A 26,667-nucleotide genomic window follows, 5' to 3' on the forward strand; every position below is an offset into this window, starting at 1 on the left:
TATCAATTTTTGTATTTTTTGTCACATGAAAGATATTTTGGTAAATGATGATTTAAACTAAATATATTTTCAGTTTCAAAAGTATATTTCATTGAGCTTCACCATTTACGACATATAGTTAGCATATATTTTAAATATTTTGGTGAGGGAAAAAAATTTTGTTTTGTCGTATGGATCTTCAAAATATCTTCTTTTATATTTCATAATGAAAGTCAATGGGAACCGAAATGTTTTGGTTAGCAATCTTCAAAATATATTCTTTTATGTTCATCAGAAGAAAGAACGTAATGAAAGTTTAAAACGGCATGAGGGGGAGTAAATGACAGAATTTAAATTTTTGGGAGAACTATTTCTTTAAATACTTCATTTTATTTATTTCAAAATATCACATCAATGATATTTTGAATAAGCCAAATAAAAGACAAATAAAACCTAAACCTGAATATTTCCTGTCTCTATGAACTCAATCTGTGCTTGCTGTTTTTCAGAAGAATGAGTACTTGTTCGCTGTGGTGAAGGAGGATGTCAATCAACTCCTGCTTGGCATGCGTTTCTCTAAAGAGAAAGTGCATCTCATCTATCAGGGCTCAATGGGGAGGGAGCGTCTCAGCTTTAAAAGAATCCGCCTGGCGGACAACCGCTGGCACAGCATGGTGTTAGCCGTCAGTGGTCACCATGCCACTCTCACCCTGGACTGCGGCATCCCACTGGAACTGTGAGTCTGTGATGGCTTATAGATGACCTCAGAGCTAAATTTTGTTTTTTGGTTACAATTTCTTGGCCAAAATGTGCACATACGCTTGCACTCTTGAATTCTTGAACAATTAGATAAATTAAATGCAAATTTCATTTTATTACATAGTAGTATTAAAAATAGTGAAGCAGTATCTTTCCAAACCACAAAAATACATTCAGAAACAAAATATAATGTTGCATCTCAAAGTTGAGGTCTGTGAGTAATGTACTTTCCCTGATGGGTTTCAGGATCCATAAACAGCCATTTCCCTCTGATCTCAGCACTGATGGCTCTAGATTTCACATTGGAAGTCGAAGGAAGTGGAAAGGCCTGTTCTCTGTAAGCGTTGGATTCTGATATTGCTATTTAATTTGCATTATTTAAAATATATTAGCATACACACAAACATACCTGTCGGTATGATCTGTCTTCTTTCTTAAGGGTTTACTGCGGCAGCTCGTCCTTTTGCCTGGATCAGACGCAACGCCACATGTTTGTCCTTCTTTCAAACCATCATTGGTTGAGCTTTCCATCCCTACAATCCTGTCAAACTTGCCAGTGAAATCCCAACTGAACGACGTCCTGCTTCCTCCATACGGTAAAACTAAAAGATTTTAATTCAAATGATGTTGAGGTTAAATATAAACATCTTGAAATAACAACAAATATAAATATATTTAAAAACAACAACAACAATAATAATAATAAATAAATATAACATTAAATTCAATAATTAAAAAAATAATACAAATATAAATTAAAAATTTCAAACCCATATGAATAGAACACAATTAAATTTTCAACAATTATAGAGGTTGCCATCAATGAATAGCATCTTAATTTTGGTCCGTTTGGCACACAAAGGCATTATAAAATTATATTATATTATTAAAAGAATAACTGATATTATTTAAAAAGTCTTGTGTTCTATGACAATAGAACTATGGACTATTAAACATTTAAACTGAGATATTTAAAGGTCCCCTGAAATGCTTAGAAACACCAGCTTTACTCTATGTGTTGACGTCATTTTAACTGAAACAGGAAGACGATGTCAAAAAAAAATCGTTGAGCCGTTTTGGCAGAAGTGAGGAACTGCAAGCTTTGAATGCTTATATATTCTAAATGAGCACACTGCCTTATAACCTTAAGACTAACATATTGATACTAACACCCAAAAAAAAAAAAAAACCTTTAATTTTGATTCCATGGGGACTTTAAAAGAAAATAAGCTATTTAAACAGTGCATCCAGAAAGTATTCACAGCGCTTCACTTTTTGGACATTGTTATGTTACAGCCTTATTCCAAAATGGATTAAATTCATTATTTTCCTCAATTCTACAAACAATATCCCATAATGACAACATGAAAGAAGTTTGTCTGAAATCTTTGCAAAATTTATTAGAAATAAAAATGGAAGAAAAAAAAAAAAAAAGTCACATGTACATAAGTATTCACAGCCTTTGCTCAATACTTTATTGAAGCACCTTTGGCAGCAATTACACCCTCAAGTCTTTTTGAATATGATACTACAAGCTTGGCACACCTATTTTTGGGCAGTTTCTCACATTCTTCTTTGCAGGACCTCTCAAGCTCCATCAGGTTGGATGGGGAGCATCGGTGCACAACCATTTTCAGATCTCTCCAGAGATGTTCAAGAGGGTTCAAGTCTGAGCTTCGGCTGGGCCACTCAAGGACATTCACAGAGTGGTCCGTAGCCACTCCTTTTTTATCTTGGCTGTGTGCCGTCGGTGCACAACCATTTTCAGATCTCTCCAGAGATGTTCAAGAGGGTTCAAGTCTGAGCTTCGGCTGGGCCACTCAAGGACATTCACAGAGTGGTCCGTAGCCACTCCTTTTTTATCTTGGCTGTGTGCTTCGGGTCATTGTCCTGTTGGAAGATGAACCTTCGCCCCAGTCTGAGGTCCAGAGCACTCTGGAGCAGGTTTTCTTAAAGGATGTCTCCGTACATTGCTGCATTCATCTTTCCCTCAATCCTGACTAGTCTCCCAGTTCCTGCTGCTGAAAAACATCCCCACAGCATGATGCTGCCACCACCATACTTCACTAGGGATGGTATTGGCCAGGTGATGAGCGGTGCCTGGTTTCCCCCAGACATGACGCTTGCCATTCAGGCCAAAGAGCTCAATCTTTGTTTCATCAAGTCTGAGCATCCTTCAGGTGCCTTTTGGCAAGCTCCAGGTGGCCTGTCATGTGCCTTTTACTTCTGTCTGGCCACTCTACCATACAGGCCTGATTGGTGGAGTGCTGCAGAGATGGTTGTTCTTCTGGAAGGTTCTCCTCTCTACGCAGAGAAATGCTGGCGCTCTGTCAGAGTGACCATCGAGTTCTTGGTCACCTCCCTGACTAAGGCCCTTCTCCCCTGATCGCTCAGTTTGGCCTGAGTCCTGGTGGTTCCAAACTATTTCCATTTACGGATGATGGAGGCCACTGTGCTCATTGGGACCTTCAATGCTGCAGAAATGTTTCTGTACCCTTCCCCAGATCGGTGCCTCGATACAATCCTGTCTCAGAAATCTACAGACAATTCCTTGGACTTCATGGCTTGGTTTGTGCTCCAACATGCACTGTTAACTGTGCAGGTGTGTGCCTTTCCAAATCATGTCCAATCAACTGAATATACCGCAGGTGGACTCCAATCAAGTTGTAGAAACATCTCAAGGATGATCAGTGGAAACAGGATGCACCTGAGATCAATTTTGAGTGTCATACTTATGTACATGTGATTTTTCCATTTTTTATTTGTAATAAATTTGCAAAGATTTCAAACAAACTTCTTTCACGTTGTCATTATGGGGTATTGTTAGTAGAACTTTGAGGAAAATAATGAATTGAATCCATTTTGGAATAAGGCTGTATCATAACAAAATGTGGAAAAAGTGAAGCGCTGTGAATACTTTCCGGATGCACTGTATCAGCCCAGCCAATGCTAACACCGAGTTACACTGAACCATTACAAAAAAATTATTGTATCATGACTGGAGCCATGGACAACATTTTGAAGAAAATAACAGATCTGTGGTGTGAAAGACCACATCAATGACACATCACCTGTGGTCGGATTGAGTTATGGTCCCAAACTAAACATCTGACACTTGTTACGCTCTGAAAAGGAAAACAGAGGCTCTGCCGCTTGCAGTGAGAGCTGTCAGTGATTGAGTGGGTGCGGGTTTACGCTGGCACACATCTTGGGCATGACAAACAATACTGTGTTTATATCACTTGTATTGACAATTTAAATGAGCTAATGGCAGCTTTGATCTAGATTACATACCTTGGATAATACTTTAACACCCTCACAGCCTGAGCTGACTAGACAGATTGTTTCGCTTGTGATGAAATGCTGAAACACTTGTTTCATATCCATATTCTTTTGATGAGGTATATCCATTACAAATAGTCATCCAATTTCATTAACGTATCAAAAAATATATTTTAATAATCCATTAATCACAGATTTCATCAAATACAATATATTTTAATGTCATTCAAAAAGTAATATTACTTTAATGTAAACATATTTGCTCTGTATGTTTGCATTTTTATTTCAGAGACGGAGGTCCGTGTGACTCTGGGGTCTAAACCAGCATGCACTTCGGCAGAGGAGGGACAACTCTGGTTTGACACTCTTAAAAGAGGCCTTTTCCTATGTGATGGTGCATACTGGCACTCTATGCTGCAAGGTAGGAAGCTAAAGATCACTTTTTTTATTATTATTTTAGGTTTAAAATAAACTTTAACTTTTTATAAAGTTTCAACATAACTATGACCTGTCAAGTCAATTTCATGGGTATAGTTTGATATACTTATTGAACACACACACGCATGCGCGCACACAATTTTTTTCCCATGCTATATATATAGTATATTTGGCTTTACATGAGTGTACTGTATGTATCCAAATAAAGCTGGATTTTTTTTTATATACATACTGTATCTATACATAGAGCTCTATGATAGAGTTTTTCAAAAGTCTAAATCACGCAACAGAGATTTGAGTCCGCCATTTTAATTTAGAAAAATCATGTTCCATTTACATTTAACATGCCATATTTAAATCTCATATCTTATAATTATTCACTACCATAAGCATAATGGATCAGTCCCTTTACCAAAAAGTACTGTGACAGTGGTGATGATATCAGAGAGTAATACAATGGTATTTTATGATTACCATGAAAAAACCCTGGGGATGCTTTTTTGACACCTTTTTGTTTGTGTTATGTCAGCTGAAGTCTCAGCAGCTCTATTTAATGCTATTCAATCTACAGAGAAAGACAGACTAGACTATGTAGATGATTACCAGGACCTCTACACCACCTCAGAGACGCTGGACATTGAGCTCTTCCAGATTCCCTCTGTTGGGCTGTTTGCTGCTATGGCTCATCGGGCCAACAAACCAGGTTCTGCCATCTACCGCTGGAACCATGGCCAATTCCAGCTCTACCAGAACATCAGCACCTTTAAGGCCCAGGCATGGAAGCAATTCACTATAGGGAGGAAGGTGAGAAAAGACAATAACGTTGTCAAAGTCTAAAACTTTCAAGTGGTACAGCTGTCAGCGAATATAGAGTTGAGACATATTAATCATTTCAATTTAATCAGATTTTTACAATTCTTTTAAAACCAAAGTGTCTAATAATAAAAAAAGAGAAAGTCCTAATTTCATTGTACTGATTTTGATTTGGCAGGTTTTTCAAGAAAAAAAAAATTTAATTTGAATTTCAGCATTTTGGTTGTTTCTTTACTACAATCTTCGGACAGTTATATCACCTAGCCATTTTTTAATTGTAATTTTTTTCTGTGTGTTTTAATAATAATTGCGTCTTATAAAAACTTGATAGAACAGAAAAAAAAACCGATGTGGAAAATACTACTACAAAAATATCACATTAATGTCTAAGAAATTTAAACTGTAAAAAGGTCAAAGCAAAAATGACAAACAAGTACAAAAATCTATTTTAACTAAGAAATTGAAACTAAAAGATGTGTATTCAAGTCACATTTTTCACTCTCATTCTTCATTATTTTTACTTTTTTAAAAGCTAAAACAATTGCTTTTTAAAATGACTATAGGTTAGAATATATAAAAAACAATGAGAAACAATTACAAAAATATCATCATTAATTTCAACTAAGAAATTAATGTAAAATGTTTATTGAAGTCACAGTGTTAAAATAAATAAATAAAATATATGAATAAAAACAAAAACAATAAGGGTCACATCAATGATATAGAAACACATTAAACAGAGGACTTGAATTTGCAGTTAAACAGGCAAAGGTTGTACAGAGAGCAGTGATTGGCACTTCATTAGGTAAGAATTACTGGCAGAAAAGGCCTGAGGTGAAATGTTAAGGGAGACTTACAGTCAGGAATGAGGTAAGGGGCAGGTAAGAACTGAGACTGGGTTTAGAGATACACTAGACGTGGTTCAGTACCATAAGTGTGATCTTTTCCATTCAATCATGCACAGAGCCACAGAGAACAGACTTTACACTGCACTGCAGGAGACAGGTGTGTTTTGATGTGGTGTTTCTTACACTCAGTACAAACGTATGCAATAACTTTAAATCACTAGTGTAGTCAATCACAGAAATTAATTTCAAGTCTGATGCTTTCCCTTCCCCGAATGAATCATTTATACACATCTGTCTGTCTGCAGTGGAATGGTTTAGTCTTAATTATATCACACAGATCTTGAATTATAAAGACTAGGAAGTAATAAAAGTTCTTTGTTGAAACCTGCAGCCCCTTACGACTATTATCATCATCATTATATCACAGAGTTTGTATTTGTATCAGTTAAAACATCACTAAACTCTTCGCCTGAGTGAAATTATGACTCATACTAGGCTATATAGTACAGTATATCTACCACCTGATCTTCACACTGTTCTAAATTTAGTGAGCTGGATTCATGATAGCCAAATGACGGGCTGACTGATAAGTGTAACTCTATCTCTGTTTGTCTGTATCAGGCTCATTTATCACTGTGTGTGTTGTATGTGTGCCAGATGTTCTTGGCGGTGTCGAACTCCGTGGGCCCAGCGGACGGAGAGCGAGAGCTGTCTGTGATCTATAGGTGGAGTAATAAGAGGATGAAGTTTGTGCGTTATCAGACCCTGGAGACGCACAGCGCTCGTGACTGGGAGGCCTTTCATATTAATAATGAAGCTTTTTTAGCTGTGGCTAATCACCGAACAGGTTGGTCCAACAATGGTGTACTAAGGCTGAACCAAGTGATTCCTTGGTGCCTACTAGGCTAATACATAACTGCCCTAAAATACTGCTAAATGCTTCTCAGTTCACCCCACACCATAAACGTTTGCTTCAAAATTAAGATTCGTTCTCACCGTCATGTCTTTCCAAGCCCATATGACTTCCTTTCTTCTGTGTATCAAAAAAATATATATATATTTGATATTTGAAGATATTTTTGCTATACAATGAAAGAATATTGTATGGAAGCCTGTTCCATCACAGAATTAAAAAAAAAATGTAATTGCAAATTTTCATCTCACAATTCTGAATTTTTTCTCACAATTTTGAGTCACAAGTGTGAGATATAAACTCTGACCTCTGAATACTGGCTTACTATCTTGCAGTTAGGCATTTGTATATCACAATTCCGACTTTTTTCCCCTCTCTGAATTCTGAGTTTACATCTCGCAATTCTTTAGAAGCCCATTTCCGCCATGGAAAAAATTAATTAATTAATAAAAGTAACTGCGACTTTTAATCTCACAATTATGACTATTTTCTCAATTCTGAGTTCATATTTCATTACTCTGATTTTTTTTTCTTGCAATTCTGAATTGCGAGACATAAACAGAATTGCAAGATATAAACTCAGAATTAGATATAAACGCAATTCTGAGAAGAAAAGCCAGAATTGTGAGATTAAGAAGTCACAATTACCTTTTTTTTATTTTTATGGTGGAATAAAAAAAAACATAATTGTGAGATGTAAACTCGGATTTCTGAGGGAAGAAAGTCGAGATATAAAAATCTGCGAGATATAAAAAATATAAATTGTGAGATGTCAAAGTGCAACTGCATGAAAAAGTTCTGTTTATATCTTCCAAAAAAAAGTTTGCATCTCGCAACTACACTTTTGTTCTCTCCCTCAAAAACTATTTTTTCCTCTATTTGTGATCAAATAAATACAGTCTTGGCTAGCATAAGAGACTTCTTTCAAATACATAAAAACAACTTAATTATTTTGACTGTTAGTGTATAAGTTTGGAGCCTCTGATGCAGTTCAGTAGATGGTATCAGCATTTAATTTTGTTACTGCTCTTAAAATAGGTGCCATTAGTTACATTTATTATCATTTCAAACCCTTACCTTATGTTCCTGTCATCCCTTTCAGAGAATGGCAATCACAACATTGACAGCGTTGTTTATAAGTGGAACCCAGGCACTAAGACATTTGAGATAAACCAAACCATCTCGACATCAGGAGCTTATGACTGGGAGTTTTTCACCGTTGGGCCCTACCACTTCCTAGCAGTGGCCAATGCATTTGATGGGACCTCCACCCAAACAGATTCATCCATCTACATCTGGCTTGGTGGAGCCTTTCAGCTTTTTCAGACTATAAGGGTGAGTTTAGAAAGCATTTCATTTCAAAATGCCTGTGATGGATGCAAGATTCTGGAACTTTCTGATAGCTTAAAATCAAATGGATCATTCTGAAACTTGATGATCATTTAGAACTTGTTTACTTTGAATGGAAACACTGGTGTACATGAGGTACATTTCTCTCCTGAGTTGCACATTAAGAAATATATTACAGGTAAACGAAGTGGAAAATCATGACACGCACATGAAAAAAGATGAATGATGGACTCATGTAGGTGTTTCCCAGTTGCAACGTTTTTTTTTTTTAATGTACCCGACACCTGTTCTCCCAGAATCACCTTGGGGCATCTATAGTATAGCTGGGGTTGTTTAAGTATAGGGTGAACAGAAGCTTTAACCGCCGTAAAAGACCCTGAACCGCTACTAAAGAGAAATCCTGTTATCACAAACTTTTCATTCTTCACTGCAAATGATTTCACTAAAAATATAATATATTTTTACTTAATCAAAAGGAAAAATGAGAAATAGAATATGTCTGTTCATGTGTACTGGGCTTAGAAAGGTGATTTCTGATAAATAACACTTACAGTAAAGGAACAATTCTTTTTTCCATTAAACCTAGGAAAGCTTAGGCACATATTGTTGTTTTTTTAAATACAACTGAAGTGGATGGTAAAACTCCAAAATCGAAAAACTTCCAAGCCTTAAAATGAATAAAAGTAGTCTAAACGATTTGATGTTCAAATTGACAATATAAGTCACCATCCATTTTCTTTGTAATTGCAGCTTGGAAAAATCTTTTTTGTTTCACAGAGAAAATAAAATTGGAGTAATAATGGCAGAATTTCTTTGGAGAACTATGCCTAAAATTGGTCGAATATTATTGAATATAAAAAATTACTAAAATCAGCAATCGGAAGTGAGATGAAAATGTAATGGCTTCTTTCATTCAAGTCTATAAAAATGTTACAAGTTTTTTTTTTATCATTGTTGAATTTTCTCTAAATCACAAGTACATGTCAACAGACTTAACAAGGCAGACTCACCGCTTGTGATGTTGTCAGCCGTTTCAGAAGGGAATTTCCCAGTGTGCAGATGTGTTTTACAGGGGGAAAGAAAAAGAACAAGAGTTTTTTGTTAATATCAAGTGTTTAGATGATGTTACACTATAATTAAATTCTTGAGATCTTACCATCTAACAAAATCAAAGTCATACATCACAGTGATGTGATATGGATCTCATGAAGTTGTGGATGCAGTCAGTGTCAATTCGGCAGGACTGTGTTTTTCCAAAATACCTAGTATTAACCTAGTATAGAAATACTTTTGAGGTTTAAAGGGGTCATGATTCTATTTTAAAGATCATTATTTGGTGTAACAGAATATGTTGACATGCTTTAATGTTCAAAAAACACCTTGTATAGAAATACTTCTGAGGTTTAACTTCTACTTATTAGAAATAGTGTAAGCAGGCTTTACCCTCGACCTTTTATACAATTTAAAGGCAATCATAAAAGCCAGGGCAGCATGAATGCTTTTGAAAATGTATTGTTATTACCCGACCAAATCTATTTTTCTTTCTCAAACTATATCTGCTCATGTCTCTAGACATTTGGGGCTACAGACTGGGAGATGTTTCAGATTGGAAACAGAGTCTTCCTAGTTCTTGCTAATGGACACATGCTGTGTGAGAGAGGACCAAGCCTCTATACCATCAACTCAACTATATATGAACTTGATATGACAACCAAGATGTTCCTCAAGTTCCAAGACATTGTGACATACAGGTAAAGCCTGAACTATAAAGGTTTGAGAATCAATTCTCCACATCTTTTGACTTGATTTCCTCTTGAATGACAGTGCGGTGGACTGGGAATTCTTTTCGGTTGGAGATGAGCATTTCTTAGTCGTAGCCAACTCTTATGATGGATCGTCTTACTCTTTGAACAGCGTTATATACAGGTAATGATTGAAAGCTCAAACATTATACACAGATCATAACTCATGACTTAAGAGATAAGTAAACCTATAAATTTCACTTAGGTGTTCATGGTATTGCTTAATATACAACAATTTTCTGATATACAACAACTAGGCCTATATAGCCAGGATAAGACTAGGATCTGTAAATGATTTTCAATAGTTATTTTCTCAAATATTAAATGGTGGCCCATTTCCACCTTGGAATAAAAAAAAAATAATTTCTCACAGTATACATCTCACAATTTAGAAATAACAATTATCAAATAAATAAATAAATAATAAAACAAAATAAAAAATAAACAAATATCTCACATTTTTGGCTTTTCCCCTCATAATTCTGAGAAAAAATGTCCAAAAAGAAATATACAGCCAGAATTGCAAGAAGAAAAAAAAAGAATTGGGAGATAAAAAAGTTAGGGTTAGGGCCTTTTTTTTATTGTGTGAAGGAAATGGGCTTCTATAGGATATGATTACAGTATATCAGTGCTATAAACTATAAATGAATATTGAAGCAAATGAAGATAGATTTCCTTTCAGTATCATTGTTTTTGTCTCTCACAGATGGCAGGGATATGAGGGCTTTGTTCCTGTCCATTGGTTACCCACTATTGGATGCAGTGACTGGGAGTTCTTTACCTCAGCTGAGGGTTCATACCTGATGTACTCCAGTGCCAAAGCACCTCTCTCCAAAGTCTTCAAGCTGAGGATCCACTGAGGGCACAAACAATAGTTCCGTTTTTGCTTATTTTTATCATATGCCACAGAAGTTGATAGAACTGAATCGTTCTCTTCTTCTCTTGACTTGAAGTCAATCAAGCTGACAGTGGTGGATTATGGAGTTTGATACTTCCTGAAAACTACCTCAGCTGTGTAAAAAGGACTGTCAAGATGCAAGATAAACTTTCACTGGTGAATCTCACAAATGTGTCCTTAAATCACTGTTAAAATGACATTGCGGGAAAGACTATTCTGTTTCAAGAAGTCAACATCTGCACATTTGACATCCTGTGAATACAGAAAGTGAAATGAGGGCACAGATCATTTTATTTACAACACACACTTTCCATAAATAGGGTACAATCATTTGTGGAACGTGCATATAATGTTTAATTAATATTATATCCATAATGTAAAATAATGTAATAATATTATTTATATGTAAAAATGTATTTTACCTCTTGTTCTTTGCACTACAATAAATTGATCTTACTTTATAGCTGTTTTATCAGTGTTCATGTTTCACAGATTTAAATATGAACATGTATGTGTATTACATTAATTTTGTATAGGCCGTTTGTGTATAACAACAGATTTATTATATAAATATGTAATCTTTAAACTACAGAACCCATAAAGCCAAGGTACAGCCAGTTGAAGGAAATATGTAGTTCTTCTAAGATAAACAAGATTACTTGCACAAAGGAGGGCCGTTAACATGGAGAACTACAAGTACCACAATGCATAGCGGCTTGACGTGTCGGCAGTGGGCCGGTTAAACCAGCAGTGTTTTCTTATATGGTGAAAACTTCATCGGGACATCAAACCAAGAAATGTGATCTGTCAGATGATCCTGAGAAAAAGATACGATTGTCTGTTGACAGTCGAATACGAGGCTTTACTAAAATGAAAAAGAATAGTGAATGGAAGAAAGTTGTGGCGGGTCGGCACAACTATGCTGTGAATGGACCAGAGTGGGGAGAGTCTGAAATAGGAGATAGTGACGATAGTATGGATATAAGCCAAGGAAGTGTGAGAATGAAGGAAAAGAGAGGAGATGATTTAGCAGGAGTCAGGTCGAAGAAAATAAGAGGCAGTGGAGGTGTTGGAGAAGGAAACGAGGAAAGAGAGAAGGCAGATGGCGACTTCAAAATTATATTGAGATTTGCGGAGGAGAAGGGAATTTTGTCAATGAGTCCGGTAAAGTTAACAACCGTTTTAAAAAATCAGGTCGGTGATATTAATATGGCAAAGGTGTTGAGAGATGGCAATTTGTTGATTGTTTGTAGAAGCGAGGAACAGAGACAGCGGGCTGGTAGGATGAAAGAAATAGGGAGGAATAAAGTGGTGAGTGTAAATTATATTGAAAGAGGAACTAAATGGTGTAAAGGAGTGATCTGGGGAGTGCCAGTCAGCGTTACTATGGACGAAATCAAGGCAAACTTAAAGGGAGGAAGTGTGAAGGGTGTTCGGAGGCTGCAGGTAACTCGTGAGGGAGTAAGGCTAGACAGCGAGTCTATCATGGTTGAATTTGAAAAGAAAAATGGGATTAGATCAGGAAACATACATTCCTACAGTCCCTTTAACAGTAACTCCTCCATGGTTATTTCTCTCAGTATTTGTTGAGTTATATCTACTGGAAAATAGTCATCTATTTAAAGATACAGGAAATCCTTGTTATTTTATTATTAATAATGTTTTTTTTTTAATAAAAATTATTATAGTTTTTTTTTTTTATATATATAAAGTTCTGTTAGTCACTCTGGTCCACACTCCAGTATAGTAGGTGGCGGTAATGCACCTTAACGTTGGATGCCACCCGCCATAAAACAAGAAGAAGAAGAAGGCTTGACGTGTCATCAAGCAAACATGGCTGCGTCTTAAAAACATTAATGTTTTTTTTTACTCAGATTTAAATTCTTCCATTATTACTACTAACAAACTGGCCGATTCGAATGAAACAGGCGAGTTTAAAAAGATTATTTACTGAATACGTTAGCGGACTAATAAAACGAAACTAATACAGCGGCTGTCAACGAAAACATAATTGTTTTTTTTTTAAATCTCAATGGTGAAATATGGAAGCAGTGCAGTCACCGCTCAGATTTCCACGTTGCGTTTTAAGGACTGAGATTTACTCACGACACCCGTGATTCATCCAGAGGAATGACACTTAGACAAAAAGAGCATTCAGTTCTTCTCTTGGTTTAGAAAGCGATGTTTAGTCCTGTAAAATCGTCGTATTCCAGGGTGAGCCCATTGATTGTTAATCGGGAGCTGGGGAAGACCAAGATGAGATAGCAAGAGGTGAAACGCTTTCCTTTCACAGTAAACGAAACTCGGTTCACTAAAGAACAGGAGGTTTACCAATAGTAAGCTTTACAAGGCAGCCGCGGTCATGTTTGGAGATCTGTTTGAGGAGGACGGGGATGGTTTTTCTTCCTCTACACCTGGCACAGGTGTGAAGGGGAGAGAGTGTGAGCCTCCACCACCCAGAGGGAAAATCAAACTCTGCGGGATCAAGAATCAGGGTGGCACCTGTTACCTCAACTCCCTGATCCAGACTCTGCTATTCACACCAGAGGGTGGAAAAATTAGTAACGTTCATGCCCAGAAACAGACTACAAACTGTTGAAAGAACACAAGTTACACATAAATGTTATCTTAAATGATATTTAGTCATTTGTAGATTACACTTTCATGATAACATTTGCAGTTGGTTTGTAACAGGTTGTTTGGGCTCGATGCTCGGTTTCAATGAATAGATTGATCCAAACTAATGATTTGTTCAGGATTCAGTTTCAGCTTTCTGTTAGCTGCTAAGATTTCCACTAAATAACGATTCTGCCTTGTTTGTCCAACAAAGATGTTGATAAATTCAGAAGACTTGAAGGGTCATATGAATCACTTATTCTTTTCTAATTACTTTTCTGTAAGTTTGAAGCTTGACAGCCCAAGTCCTCATTCACTTTATATTGATGGAGTGGCCAAGAAAAAAGAAAACAAAGCCATACAGGGTTGGAACAACATGAGAATGACAGAATTTTCTTTTTGGACTGAATTTATTTTTTATGGTGTTATGACATAAAATCATTTCTTACAGAGGAGCTGTTCCGTCTCGGACCGGATGAATTAGGATGTTTGGCTGACGAGGACAAACCAGAGGCAAAGGTGTGTGTATGAATGTGTGTAAGTGGGAGATGAATAAAAGGCTTTATACGTTTTTATACAGACCAGATGTATAGATGTTTATGGTTCTGTATGATCTCAGGCCCGTGTGATTCCTCTGGAGCTTCAGAGACTGTTTTCTCATCTGCTGCTGGTGGATGAACAAACAGCCTCCACGACAGACCTGACCGACAGTTTTGGCTGGACGAACAACGAGGTACAAAGACTTGTGATCTATACTTACTGTCCATTTAGCAGGTACTTTTCATCTAACAGTGACTGATTGCAAAGATAATGCCTATGTAATCTGGGGTTAAATGGTTCCCCAGGGTCGCATGGGTCACTTTGGGTAATAGCATCTATGATGTAACTGAATGATCTTGCTCAAGGCAAAATCAGCAACTGTTCATTGATACTACACCTTTAAGAAATTCCCCTTTCCTCCGTCATATGTGAAATAGGAATGAGTGCTGTACTCTGGTTTGAGAAGTCAAAATGTGTGCTTGTAGACCAAACAGTGGCTTGCAAATCAAACAGTTTCCACATAAAGTGTCTGGTTAAAGTTAAACTAAAATGATCAAGCAGCTTGTTCAAATCTTTGGTCTTATGTTTTGATTTTGTCTTTAGGAAATGGGTCAGCAGGATGTGCAGGAGCTGAACCGGATCCTGTTCAGTGCTCTGGAGAGCTCTTTAGTAGGCACTTCAGGCAGCAGTCTCATACACCGGCTGTACCATGGGACACTTGTCAACCAGATCACCTGCAAGGAGTGTGGCAATATCAGTGAGAGACAGGTCAGAAAGAAGAATGTGCCCTTTTTTCCTCTACTTATTTTTGCTTCCAGCAGTCCAACTGTGACAACTTTAAATATAACCAGCACAAAAACGGCATATTTATTATTTATGATACACTGTTCAAACGTTTGGGGTATTTATTTATTCCTTTGTGTTTTTTTTTAAGAAATGAATAATTTTATTAGCAAGGACACATTAATTTGACCAAAAGTCACAGTAAAGACATTTATCATGTTACAATAGATTTCAATTCGAAATAAATGCTTTTATTTCTGTTGTCTCAGGAGGATTTTCTGGACCTGACTTTGTCAGTGCGTGGTGTGAGTGGGCTAGAGGAGGCGCTGTGGAACATGTTTGTGGAGGAGGAGATGTTTGAGGGTAATAATCTGTACCGCTGCAGCAGATGTTATCAGCTGGTTAGGGCCGCTAAGGTCAGTCACATCTCAGAACTCAAACTCTTTTTATCTAAAGAGTAAAACTGTTCATTTGTCCTTCAAGGCCTTACACAATGGAGAATTTTTGCAAAATGAGGTATACTACTGTTTAGAAGTTTATGGTCTGTAAGATTGTTTTTCCTGTTTTTGAGTTGTCTTTTATGCTTACCAAGGCTGCATTTAATTAATTTGATTGTAAAAACAGTAACATTGTGAATTATTGATACAATTTAAAATAACTTTTTTATTTGAATATATTTTAATATGTAATTTATGATGCAAAGCTGAATTTTCAGCATCATTACTCCAGTCTTCAGTGTCACATGATCCTTCAGAGATCATTCTAAGCTATTCACACCAGAGTTTAGGGGTAAGATGGGCTGAAAATAAATCAGATAATTAGTATGTCTAAAATTCACATTTTGACATTATTTACTTGGTTCTCAATAGCATTCTGGCCTCTCTAATTCATAATGAAGCTTCGAACTTTTATGAATCTTTTGTTTCGAATCAATTATTCGGAGCTAGGGAAGTCACGTGACTTTATTACGCGATGCTTCCTTATGTTATATATTTGCGAAATGTCGATGGTTCGTTTATCTGCTGAACGCATGAACCCGTGTCTAAAATTGTTAACATTTCTTGGGTGGGTTTTATAATTTAAGATCAGTTTTAATGAAAAACACAGGTGTGTGTGTGTGTGTGTGTGTGTGTGTGTGTGTGTGTGTGTGTGTGTGTGTGTGTGTGTGTGTGTGTGTGGCCTGCTTCTCTATCAAACTGGCAATCGCCTGAACCTCATCTGAAAATAGAATAACCAAAGACAATTTCCCAAAAACAGTTGGTGAAAAAAAAAAAAAAAATCTTAAAAATCAAAAATGTTTACATCACTATGTTGTACTATGAAATAATACAGAGGATATTATGAAAAGAATGGGTTATACAAAAGTTATGTTACACACAAAAAAAGTGAGAAAATAAAAATAAGAATTTGTACAGCACTGTTCAACAGTTTGGGGTCAGTAAAATTGTTTTTGAAAAGCCTCTCATGCTCACCAAGGCTGCATTTATTTAATCAAAATACAGTAAGAATTGTGACATTATTACAATATTAACTGTAAATAACTTTTTTATTTGAATATATTTTAATATGTAATTTATGATGCAAAGCTGAATTTTCAGCATCATTACTCCAGTCTTCAGTGTCACATGATCCTTCAGAGATCATTCTAATATGCTGATTTGGCGTTGACATTTTGTTTTATCACTGTTGAAACAGTTGTGCTTAATATTTTTATGAAATCCATGATGCAGTTTTTCAGGATTCTATAGATACAGTTTTATAGATCAAGGAAATTTGATTCCACATATAATGATCCCTATTTACGTGAATGGCACTAAATGATTATTCTAGATACACATTCAGATGAATCCACTGTAGTTGGTTATAAACCTGCTTAATTTTGTCCTTTGTTGCAGTCTGCTAAACTGAGAAAACTTCCACCATTCCTGACCATTTCTTTGTTGAGGTTCAACTTTGACTTTGCCAAGTGTGAGCGCTACAAAGAGACCGGGCGCTACGTTTTTCCTCTTACATTCAACCTCAGACCATTTTGTGAGCAGGTACCAGAGCCGATCACACACAAATACATTTTCCAAGCTCTCCAGCCAAGTAAGATAAGTCTGTGTTATTGATGGAGATTCTGCACTGAACAGTGTATGATATCTGGTCATGTATTGTAGAATGCACTGCAAGCTCAGAGTTACCATTCTGTTAGCAGCTGTTAGATTATTTCAAGCAGAGACTAACTTTTTCATCACTAGTAAACTAGAAGCACAGGTCTAGATAGAGAGCTATAATGACCACAGCAACTCAATATCAAAGCAAGAGATCAACAAATGCTGTGTTTCTAACAGAACAATTGGCCGGACTCAGAGTCTTCGTACGAGCTCTTCTCTGTCATCATACATAAAGGAGGCTGTTATGGAGGTCATTATCATGTCTACATCAAAGACATCGATCAGCTCGGCCACTGGGAGGCACCGGTCAGTCTTTTGTTTTTTATTGCAGTCTCTATGTATGGTACGATATTAACCAGTCCAATCAAAAAGTGACAAGTAACCACTCAATGTGATGTGATTTTAAATGTTTTTTTTTCTCAGGAGGAAGAGGTAAAAGTGAAGGCGAAAACCCAGAGACAAGAGGACAAAGTTGGGGAAAGAAAGAAAGAGAGTGAAAATTCTGTTGACACAGAGGATCCACTCTCTGTTCTTACAGTCATTCTGGCTCAGGTATGCCATTACACCATAAAGCTCTACAGCTATGCAAGACCGTAAGATGTTTTAAATATCATTAACACTTTCGGATTTGTAGCAGTTATTTAATGTATAGAAGGATGAAATTCCATCTGAATGAAGAAAATGTCATTTTATTCACTTCACAGCACAATAAAGGGAAATTATGAGCGTATTCTATGTTTTGAAAGGCAGGACAACTGTAATCAATATTTCTTAAATTTTGTGGGCATAAAATTTCATATGCTGATTTTCACTTGTTTTTTGTCAGGAGGAGTCAAAATGTGTGCTTGTAGACCAGCTGGGCCAAAAGCTGATGAATAAAACGGGCATGCCATGGAGCAAAAAATATAAAAAACAGTATGGCACCATAAGCAAGGTTGGGGTTCTGACGTTGTATACTATTCTTCACAAAGATACAGTAATAGACTAATGTTCAAAAGTTTGGGGCCAAGGAGGTTATTTATTTATTTATTTTTTTAATTAAGTTTTTAAAACTTTATTCAGCAAGCATGCATTAAATTGATCAAAAGTAGCAGTAATATTTATATTTCAAACAAATGTTTTTTTTTAACTGTCTATTCGTATTTCATAATATTACTGTATTTTTGATCAAATAAAATGTAGCCTTGCTTAACATAAGAGACTTTCAAAAAAAAAATTAACAAATCTTACTGAAGTAATTTATCATACAGGCCAATAATATTAGCAGTGCTGCAATATAGAATTTTACTTTATAGTTGAAAAGCTAGAATAGTGTAACTGAAGGAAAGTATTCATACTGACCATTTTGTCATCCTTCAGTTTCTTCAGAAACACCCTGAAGTGTTTATGCTGGTCTCCAATGGAACCCGTGTAGCTCTGAAAGCTGCTGGTCCTGCAACAACAGAACCCAGTCCAAGAGAGCCAGTCAGTTCAGCTTCAGCCAATAACAGTCCAGACAACACAGAGCTGGAAACAGCAGGAGACACTGAAGGCCCTGATGGATGTCATTGGTTTAACCTGAATGACTCAACTGTGACGGCCATTTCGGAGACGGACATAGAGAAGCAGTTTCAAGGAAAAGAGAGTGCCTACATGCTCTTTTACAGGAAGACAACTATGAAAAGACCTCCAGAGGGTATGTTGTGTGTATGTGCACAGGGTCCAGCTTTAACTCTTTGTCACACCTGTCAATGGCCATTTTTTACCACATGTGAAACGAAAGCTAATTTTATTGCTTTTAGTGCTTGGCAAGTGTTCATTTTGGACTCTGTGTGTGCATATGTGGTGCAAATCCATTTAAATACTGAAACGTGATTATGCAAAAGGCTATTTTTGTGTATCTTTTTAAACAGCCATAGGAAACCTTGCGTACAAAGTGCCTCCTCACCTGGTGGAGATGGTACAAGAGGAGAATGCAAGACTTCAGCAGAGAAGGTGGCTTTATATACACTCAAACACTCACATGCTCAGCATTGGGTATTTTATGCAATGTTTAAGTCATCTGTCTCTTGTAGAGCTGAGTTTGATGCCAGCAGCAACAGCGTTGAAGTGCGGCTGCATTTGGCCCCTCATTACCACTGGCATAACGGAGCCCTGCACCCCATATCTCCAGACGAAGACTCCATCATCACAGTCACCTTTGACCGCAGAAATACTGTGGGAGACCTGCGATTGGCCATCTACCAGGTGACATCACTAATCTATTTCTAGTCCTCCTTCCTTAGCTGTGCTCACACATACTGCAATTTTTCAGTAACAGTACGACCTAAAATCATTCATTTTCAGTGATAGTGGATGGTCCTTTTTGGCTACATGAGCAAAAACAGTTTTAATGGAGATGATTTAGATTAGTTCTGACAGAATATGTTGAGTTTTCTCTGACCTTTGACCTTGGTTTCATAGATGCAAGATCTTTGGGAAGGAGACATGGCATTGACATTGGCTAAGAATGTGCCAGCTGGGTTACATTTGTATGACACACTGACAGGTGAACACATATCCATTATACCTTTGCCCTTTTGTAAAGCCCTCTCAGACACTCTTGACTCAAATGTTTGGGGTCAGTAAGATTTTTTTTATTATTATTATTTCAAAGACATTAATATGTATTCAGCAGAGACATTAAATTGACCAAAAGAGACAGTGTCATATATCATATATCATATCATATCATATCATCATATATCATATCATCTACTTCAAATAAATACTGTTCTTTTGAACTTTGCATTCAAAGAAAAAAAATGCATCAAAAAACAATTTCTGGGGAAAAAAAACATCACAAAAATATGAAGCAGAACAACTATTTTTTACATTGAAAATAATACGAAAGTAGCAAATCATCAATTAGAATGATTTCTGAAGGATCATGTGACATTGAAGACTGTAGAAATGGCTGATGAAAATTCAGCTTTGCCATCACTAGAATAAATTACGTTTTAAAATATATTCAAATAGAAAACACTTATTTTAAACATTTCATAAAAGTTGTGTTTTAGATTAAAATGCCTTGGTGAACATAATAGACTTTTTTTTAAAAGAACATTATAAAATCTAACTGATGCCAAACTTTTCAGCAGTAATGTACATGATTATTGATTCTGGATTATTATTTATTTCTCTCGTGTTGTTTCAGATGACCAGATATCCCTGTATAGTGCGGGTGTGTCTAATGGCTCTGATCTCTTTGTGTGGAATGGAAGAAAGGTGGGCACCTACTTCATCTGTTAAAAGAAATTATAATATCCCTTTTCTATCAAAGTGTTGTAGTCGGTGCTCTGCTTAACTGGTCCACGTTTCCACTGACATATAAGTTGGATACTGATGTAACTGACTGTGATACTACGTAACTTGCCCACAAATAAACACAGTGCCTCACGAGTTTTCCTCTCGTTGGTGCAAAAGAGATGTATGTGGATTGCAATTTATAATCGTTAAACCCAAATTGATGTTTTCCTTTTCCCTCTCTTTCTTTCAGGTCAGTGGTGTGGCGGTGAAAACTGGCATGGAATGGGAGCCTGTTTTGCTCACTGTGTTGCATCCCTCTGTGGAGGAGCTGGGATGTGGGGATGGGTCAGGGGTCGAAGACACTGATGGGTCCGGTCTGGTGTGTTCCATGAAGGGCTTTGCTGGTGGGGCCACTCTGGGTACAGTGCTCGAGGCTCTAGGGCCTCAAGAGGCCTTTCTGTGCCAGGAGCAGAGCCGTCCAGGGGCCAATGGGGGCGGGGCGAGTGGGTGGAGGATTTTCCCACCTCGAGACATGCTGAGGACACTGAGAGAGCTGTCTCTGAAGGATGGGGACGCTCTACTGCTACTGCAGCCAGAGGAACTAGACAGCAGGTAAAAGCAGCAAAAACCCAAAAATTCTGTCATTAATTACTCACCCTCATGTCGTTTCAAACCCGTAAGACCTTCGTTCATCTTCGGAACACAAATTAAGATATTTTTGATGGAATCTGAGAGCTGTCTGACCCTGCATAGACAGCAATACAACTGAAATGTTCCCAAGTCCAGAAACGTAGCAAGGAGATCTGTAAAATAATCCATGTGACATCAGTGGTTCATCCGCAAATATACGAAGCTACGAGAATACTTTTTGTGCGCAAAAGAGAAAAAAAAACAATTTGTCTGCTCCGCGTCACCCTGTAGCGCCATTTTGAAGAGTATCCGCTGGACGTAAACGGCGTATGCTGTTCTGTGTCAGCTGCGTCACGCCGGATCTGTTTCCTACGTTGGATCAAATCACAACAACGTAGGAAACAGATCTGGCGTGACTAGTTTCCTAGTCCAGTCCTTCAGAGGCTTGTAGAATAGAGTCTTCAACATTAAATGCTAGAATGAGATGGGCTAGTAAGTGCACATGGCTGCATCACACATGTTTTGGAAAAATATATTGTATTACAAATCTTTATATTATTTGGTAGGGCCGGAATAATAAATCGATGCGTCACGATTTGTGGATCGATTCTGAGATTTTCCAAATGCATCACAGTCATCTCCCAGTGCTGAGCAGATGGAAAAGAGGCGGATGGGACACAGAACAGCATACATTGTTTACGTCCAACTGATACTCTCCAAAATGGCACCAGGGTGATGCGGAGGAGACGAATTGTTGAATAAAGTCGTAATTTTTGTTTCTTTTGCACACAAAAAGTATTCTCGTAGCTTTGTATAATTGCGGATGAACCACTGATGTCACATGGATTATTTTACCGATCTCCTTGCTACGTTTCTGGACTTGGGAACATTTCAGTTGCGTTGCTGTCTATGCAGGGTCAGACAGCTCTCAGATTCCATCAAAAATATCTTAATTTGTGTTCCGAAGATGAACGAAGGTCTTACGGATTTGAAACGACATGAGGGTGAGTAATTAATGACAGAATTTTCATTTTTGAGTGCACTAACCCTTTAACACAGCAAACGTTTATATTAAACACACTTCTTTTAACTATTTAAAGGGATAGTTCACCTAAAAATTAAAACTACCCCATGATATAATCAGCCTCAAGCCATCCTAGGTATATATGACTTTCTTCTTTCAGACGAATACAATTGGAGTTATATTAAAAAAATGTCCTGGCTCTTCCAAGCTTTATAATGTCAGTGAATGTGGGTCAAGATTTTGAAGCCCCAAAAAAGTGCGTCCATCCATCATAGAAAGTGATCCTAGAAATGGTTAATAAAGGCCTTCTGAAGTTAACTGATGCATTTTTGTAAGAAAAATATCTGTATTTAAAGCTTTATAAACCCTATTCTCTAGCTTCTGCTAACTGTCGAATGCGCCTACACAAGAGAGTGGTCTTTTTTAAGTTTAAAGGGTTAGTTCACCCAAAAATGAACAAAAATGGAAATGTTTGGAAAATGAACGAAACAAAACAATAATTTTCCTTGAAATAAACATTTAACTGAAAGTGAACAGTCAGTAATAAAATAAAGAGCAAAATATATAAAAAAGGTATTCAGAAATGTTTCTAGTGATTTTTTTCTATTGTGGTTTTATTATTATTAATACAATTTAATTAAATTCAAGTTTATTTGTATAGCGCTTTTCACGATGCAAATCGTTGCAAAGCAACTTTACAGAAAATTAAGTTTCTACAATATATTTAGTAGTAACTTATCAGTGGTGACTGTCAGTTAATGTACAGTTAATGCAATTTATACAGTCTAATTTACATATTTTGACATCAGGTGTCTGTTTAAAAATGGCTTAACTTGTCTAATGTAATTACATTAATAACAGTTATGACATTGATGTTGTGATGACATTAATGCAATACTGTGATGCTTTTAAAAGTAGCACAACACAGATACTAGAGAATAAAATACATACTGCATACATGATATAATAAGGAAGGACCATGATTTTCCACAGTATCTTCAGCCTCAGCGGTGACATGGTTACTGTGACAACGCCCTCAGACTGCCGCTGGCTGCAGGTGGAGTTTTGCCCACAGAGTGGAATGAAGGAGGAAGAGGCGGAGGAGGAGCAGGGGAAGAAAAGGAGTAAAGTCTCAGCTTCAGGGAACATGGTAAGAATGAAAACATGCATGTACAGACACACACTGTGTTATTTTGGAATTATTTATATACTATTATAATCATTAATAATTTTGTAATAATAATAATTGAATAATCATTTTGAAATAATTAAGTTTTAATCATTTGTGCTTTTGTCATTTTTATTAGTTTTTTGTTTTTACATTTATATTTAGTCTTAATTTATTTTTAATTCAGTTTCAGTTTTAGTAATTTTAGTACATCTAATATTTATTTTATTTCAGTTTTGTGTCAGTTCACGAAAATGAATTTTATTACTTTATTTTAGTTGACATTAATACTGTGTTGTACCCAGTTCAGATTGTAGTCTTGATTTGCTCTCTTGCAGCTGCTGGCGGAGGTGAAGGAAAAAGCTCTTGAGGAACTTCGCTTACAGGATGAGCTCAGTGGTAATAACACTATATATAATAAATAATACTCAATAGTATCTAGTAATAGACAATAATGCTCATTAACAAGGAAATGCTCAATAGTACTTAGCCTTTTTTATTGATACGTTGTTCTGTTTAAACTTCTTATAAGTTTTCTGATGATGTTTTTCTCTGTATCAGCATTGCCTAGAAAAAAAGCTTTTCAATTTTGTGATATTTTAAAATTGACAAGCAGAAATTAGTGTATGTTCATCAGGGAAGAGCTTTTGTCTCCCTTTGTGTTCAGATCAGAATCATATTTTTTATATTCTGTGTTTAGGTGTTGAATGTTGTCTGAGGCAAATGGATAGAACTGGAAAACATTTACCTCCAGGTATCTTCTCAAAACAGTCATCAGCATCACTGCTAATGTGATCCCTCTAAAGGTTTACATGCTAAATGGGTTTCTGTGTGTTCCAGTGCATGAGCATTTGAGTGTTCGGGATGCAGGGATCAGGTTGATGACTTCACTCTACCTGTGTCCCGGACCAGTGCCAACAGCAACACAGGTGTGTTCATACAATTTGCGCATGTGTGAATGTGATGCAGAATGCATATCACAAATTTTCTGTAATGAGAAAATATCTTTTCTCTATGCAGTTGTTCTTGTACTTCAGTGTTGGTCTAGCGCCCTCAGTTGGTCAGGAGCTAGAGATTATTGTAGAGGAGTCTCTAACCGTCAAAGAGGTGAACTCTCTGGATTTTATATGAAATTTTAGCTGTTCTAAAAAAAAGTGTTTAAAAATGCTTGTTCCTCTTATTCCAGTGCCTTACGGAAATGTTGCAGATGGCGAAACTTGATGGTAAAATCATTCAAATGTTTGCTTTTTAATGGCACATTTAACTCGTCTAGCTTTCTCAGATTTATTAATGAAACCTGTTTCTCTCTCTAGGTGAGTCGTGGCACTTAAGGAGAGTGGACTGGTGTGAGGAAATTGGAGAGCCACTTATGGATGAGGTATCGTACATAATAATCTCTAAAAATGAATACTAATCCACTAATCTCTTTCTCAGTTTGCTATGATTTAAAATATTTGACTCCTGTTTGCTCTCGTCTCCCAGAATGCATCTCTGAAAGAAGCAAAGGTCATTCATGGGGACACACTGGTGCTGGTGGAGGGGCGACTGCCTCCAAAGGTTTGTTTTCAGTTTTGGATGATTTCTTATGTAGAAACTTTTCAAACAGCTGTCTTTCATCTTATCTCAATTTCAGGGTTACCTCAAACTGTCTGTGAAGATGTACATAGACGCGATTGACAGCTCCAGCGTTCCAGAGCTGAATCACACAGAAGAGTCCCTGAGCATTGAGGGGCTCACCACAGGTTCGACTTTTAGCACATTTTCTAAAAACCAAGTGAGATTCATGTTCTTTCTGTCAGATCATGACTGCTTGGGCAATATCTCTGGTTTGTGCTTGTTTATATGTGTGTGTCCTGGTGTTTCAGAGGGGTCTGGATCAGAGATGAGATTCATTGGTCATGTGGAGATATCAGAGGAGGCTTCACTTGATGATCTCAAGACTCAGGTTGGCAATCACTACTCACAGCGTTAATGATTTCAACTGATAATGATAACTTAAAGGTGAAGTGTGTAATTGCAGAAATGTTTCCCAACACTTTCCCCACATAATCCTAACAGCACAGGTCCTGATTTTGTGTGATAATTTGGTTTTGATAATCACCATTGTGTATGTTTATATTATAACACTAGATGACACAAAATATACAAACAACAGCATCAAAGTGTACAAAGTTTACAGCGTTTGCACTGGAACAGTCTTTTTAAAAAATCTATCTATATTGTATTTGTTATTTACTGACTTTAATTTCTTTGATAAATGGTCAGATGATTCCTGAATCCAAATGTATCTCTTATCTGTTTTTATTTAATGTTTTAAAGGAAAAATAGCTAAATCTGTTGGACAGTTTCTACATGTACACGTTTCGTTTTTTTTTTTGTTTTTTTTTTAAAGAACAGTTTATTCTAATATCTATATGCTTCAAGAAAAGCTGCCAAAACTGTACTTTAGTGCTGTCAAACGATTAATCGCGATTAATCACATACACAATGAAAGTTTTTGTTTGCATAATGTGTGTGTGTTCTGTGTATATTTATGTATATATAAATACACATACATACAGTATATATGTTGAAAATATTTACATGTATTTACATGTTTATATTTATATTCATACAATTTATATTATAAATAAATATATTTAATATGTAAACATAACCTATTTTTCTGAAATATATACATGCGTGTGTGTGTATTTATATATACATAATAAATATACACAGCACACATACATATATCATGTAAACAAAATCTTTTAATTTGGATGCGATTAATCGCAATTAATCGTTTGACAGCACTACTGTACTTGTCTACTTAATGTGTGGTGCTTTCTGTTTGGTTCATTTCCCTATACTTTTAGTTTACTCGGAAAGGCAGCCTACAAAATGGCATATTTAGTGCTGTCAAACGATTAATCGCGATTAATCACATCCAAAATAATAGTTTTTGTTTACATGATATATGTATGTGTGCTGTGTATATTTATTATGTACATATTAGGGGTGGAACAGTTCGCGGAAAAAAATCGAACCGTACGGTTCTCCAAGGTAGGACCGTGGTTCAACTTAAATCTGACAACGCATCTGTAATATGGTTTGCTATAAATAACACATAAAACAAACAGGGTTAGGCTAATATATGTTTCTGTTGATGGATGTGCATTCTGGCTTACCAATACATTACAACAACAGCGATGAAAAAAAAAGTGGACAAACCATTCACTCTTGTTCAATGCGAATGCCGTATGCTGGAATATGAGCAGTCATTTATTCCGTCATCACCTGGGTGCTGATAGCGCGCGCGCACAGGTGAGACCCGAACAGCACATGTTGATATCTGTGTTTAAACTAAACTCATTTAAGCTTTGCCAGTTTAAACTTTTAAGAGCCAGAGGACGCGAGCT

General features: G+C 36.6%; 2 protein-coding genes across 2 annotated transcripts in view; both read left to right on the forward strand.

Annotated features, from left to right (window-relative positions):
- Positions 1-467: 467 nt before the first annotated feature.
- LOC107677531 (thrombospondin-type laminin G domain and EAR repeat-containing protein-like) lies at positions 468-11,376 on the forward strand (the record flags this gene model as incomplete). Its single annotated transcript, XM_016472461.1, has 10 exons — positions 468-715; positions 985-1,075; positions 1,178-1,334; positions 4,310-4,441; positions 5,030-5,262; positions 6,777-6,966; positions 8,135-8,367; positions 9,955-10,133; positions 10,207-10,308; positions 10,891-11,376. Coding segments are annotated over 10 exons (1,719 nt in total), but the record flags the coding sequence as incomplete, so codon positions are not given.
- Positions 11,377-13,188: 1,812 nt separating this feature from the next.
- Positions 13,189-26,667, forward strand: part of usp40 (ubiquitin specific peptidase 40) — a 26,811-nt gene continuing 13,332 nt past the window's right edge. Inside the window, exons 1-25 of the mRNA XM_016472513.1 lie at positions 13,189-13,631; positions 14,144-14,217; positions 14,318-14,431; positions 14,842-15,006; positions 15,291-15,437; positions 16,917-17,060; positions 17,355-17,483; positions 17,601-17,729; positions 18,004-18,111; positions 18,537-18,852; positions 19,070-19,151; positions 19,232-19,403; positions 19,620-19,704; positions 20,353-20,423; positions 20,695-21,056; positions 23,092-23,248; positions 23,605-23,665; positions 23,967-24,020; positions 24,107-24,195; positions 24,287-24,373; positions 24,453-24,489; positions 24,580-24,644; positions 24,749-24,823; positions 24,900-25,008; positions 25,132-25,211. Of these exons, the coding sequence (XP_016327999.1) occupies positions 13,445-13,631; positions 14,144-14,217; positions 14,318-14,431; positions 14,842-15,006; positions 15,291-15,437; positions 16,917-17,060; positions 17,355-17,483; positions 17,601-17,729; positions 18,004-18,111; positions 18,537-18,852; positions 19,070-19,151; positions 19,232-19,403; positions 19,620-19,704; positions 20,353-20,423; positions 20,695-21,056; positions 23,092-23,248; positions 23,605-23,665; positions 23,967-24,020; positions 24,107-24,195; positions 24,287-24,373; positions 24,453-24,489; positions 24,580-24,644; positions 24,749-24,823; positions 24,900-25,008; positions 25,132-25,211 (3,099 nt within the window). The 5' untranslated portion in view covers positions 13,189-13,444. The remainder of the gene's footprint in view (positions 13,632-14,143; positions 14,218-14,317; positions 14,432-14,841; positions 15,007-15,290; positions 15,438-16,916; positions 17,061-17,354; positions 17,484-17,600; positions 17,730-18,003; positions 18,112-18,536; positions 18,853-19,069; positions 19,152-19,231; positions 19,404-19,619; positions 19,705-20,352; positions 20,424-20,694; positions 21,057-23,091; positions 23,249-23,604; positions 23,666-23,966; positions 24,021-24,106; positions 24,196-24,286; positions 24,374-24,452; positions 24,490-24,579; positions 24,645-24,748; positions 24,824-24,899; positions 25,009-25,131; positions 25,212-26,667) is intronic.

This window comes from Sinocyclocheilus anshuiensis, unplaced genomic scaffold, assembly GCF_001515605.1.
Source record: "Sinocyclocheilus anshuiensis isolate Anshui unplaced genomic scaffold, SAMN03320099.WGS_v1.1 scaffold472, whole genome shotgun sequence".
Lineage (NCBI taxonomy): Eukaryota > Metazoa > Chordata > Actinopteri > Cypriniformes > Cyprinidae > Sinocyclocheilus > Sinocyclocheilus anshuiensis.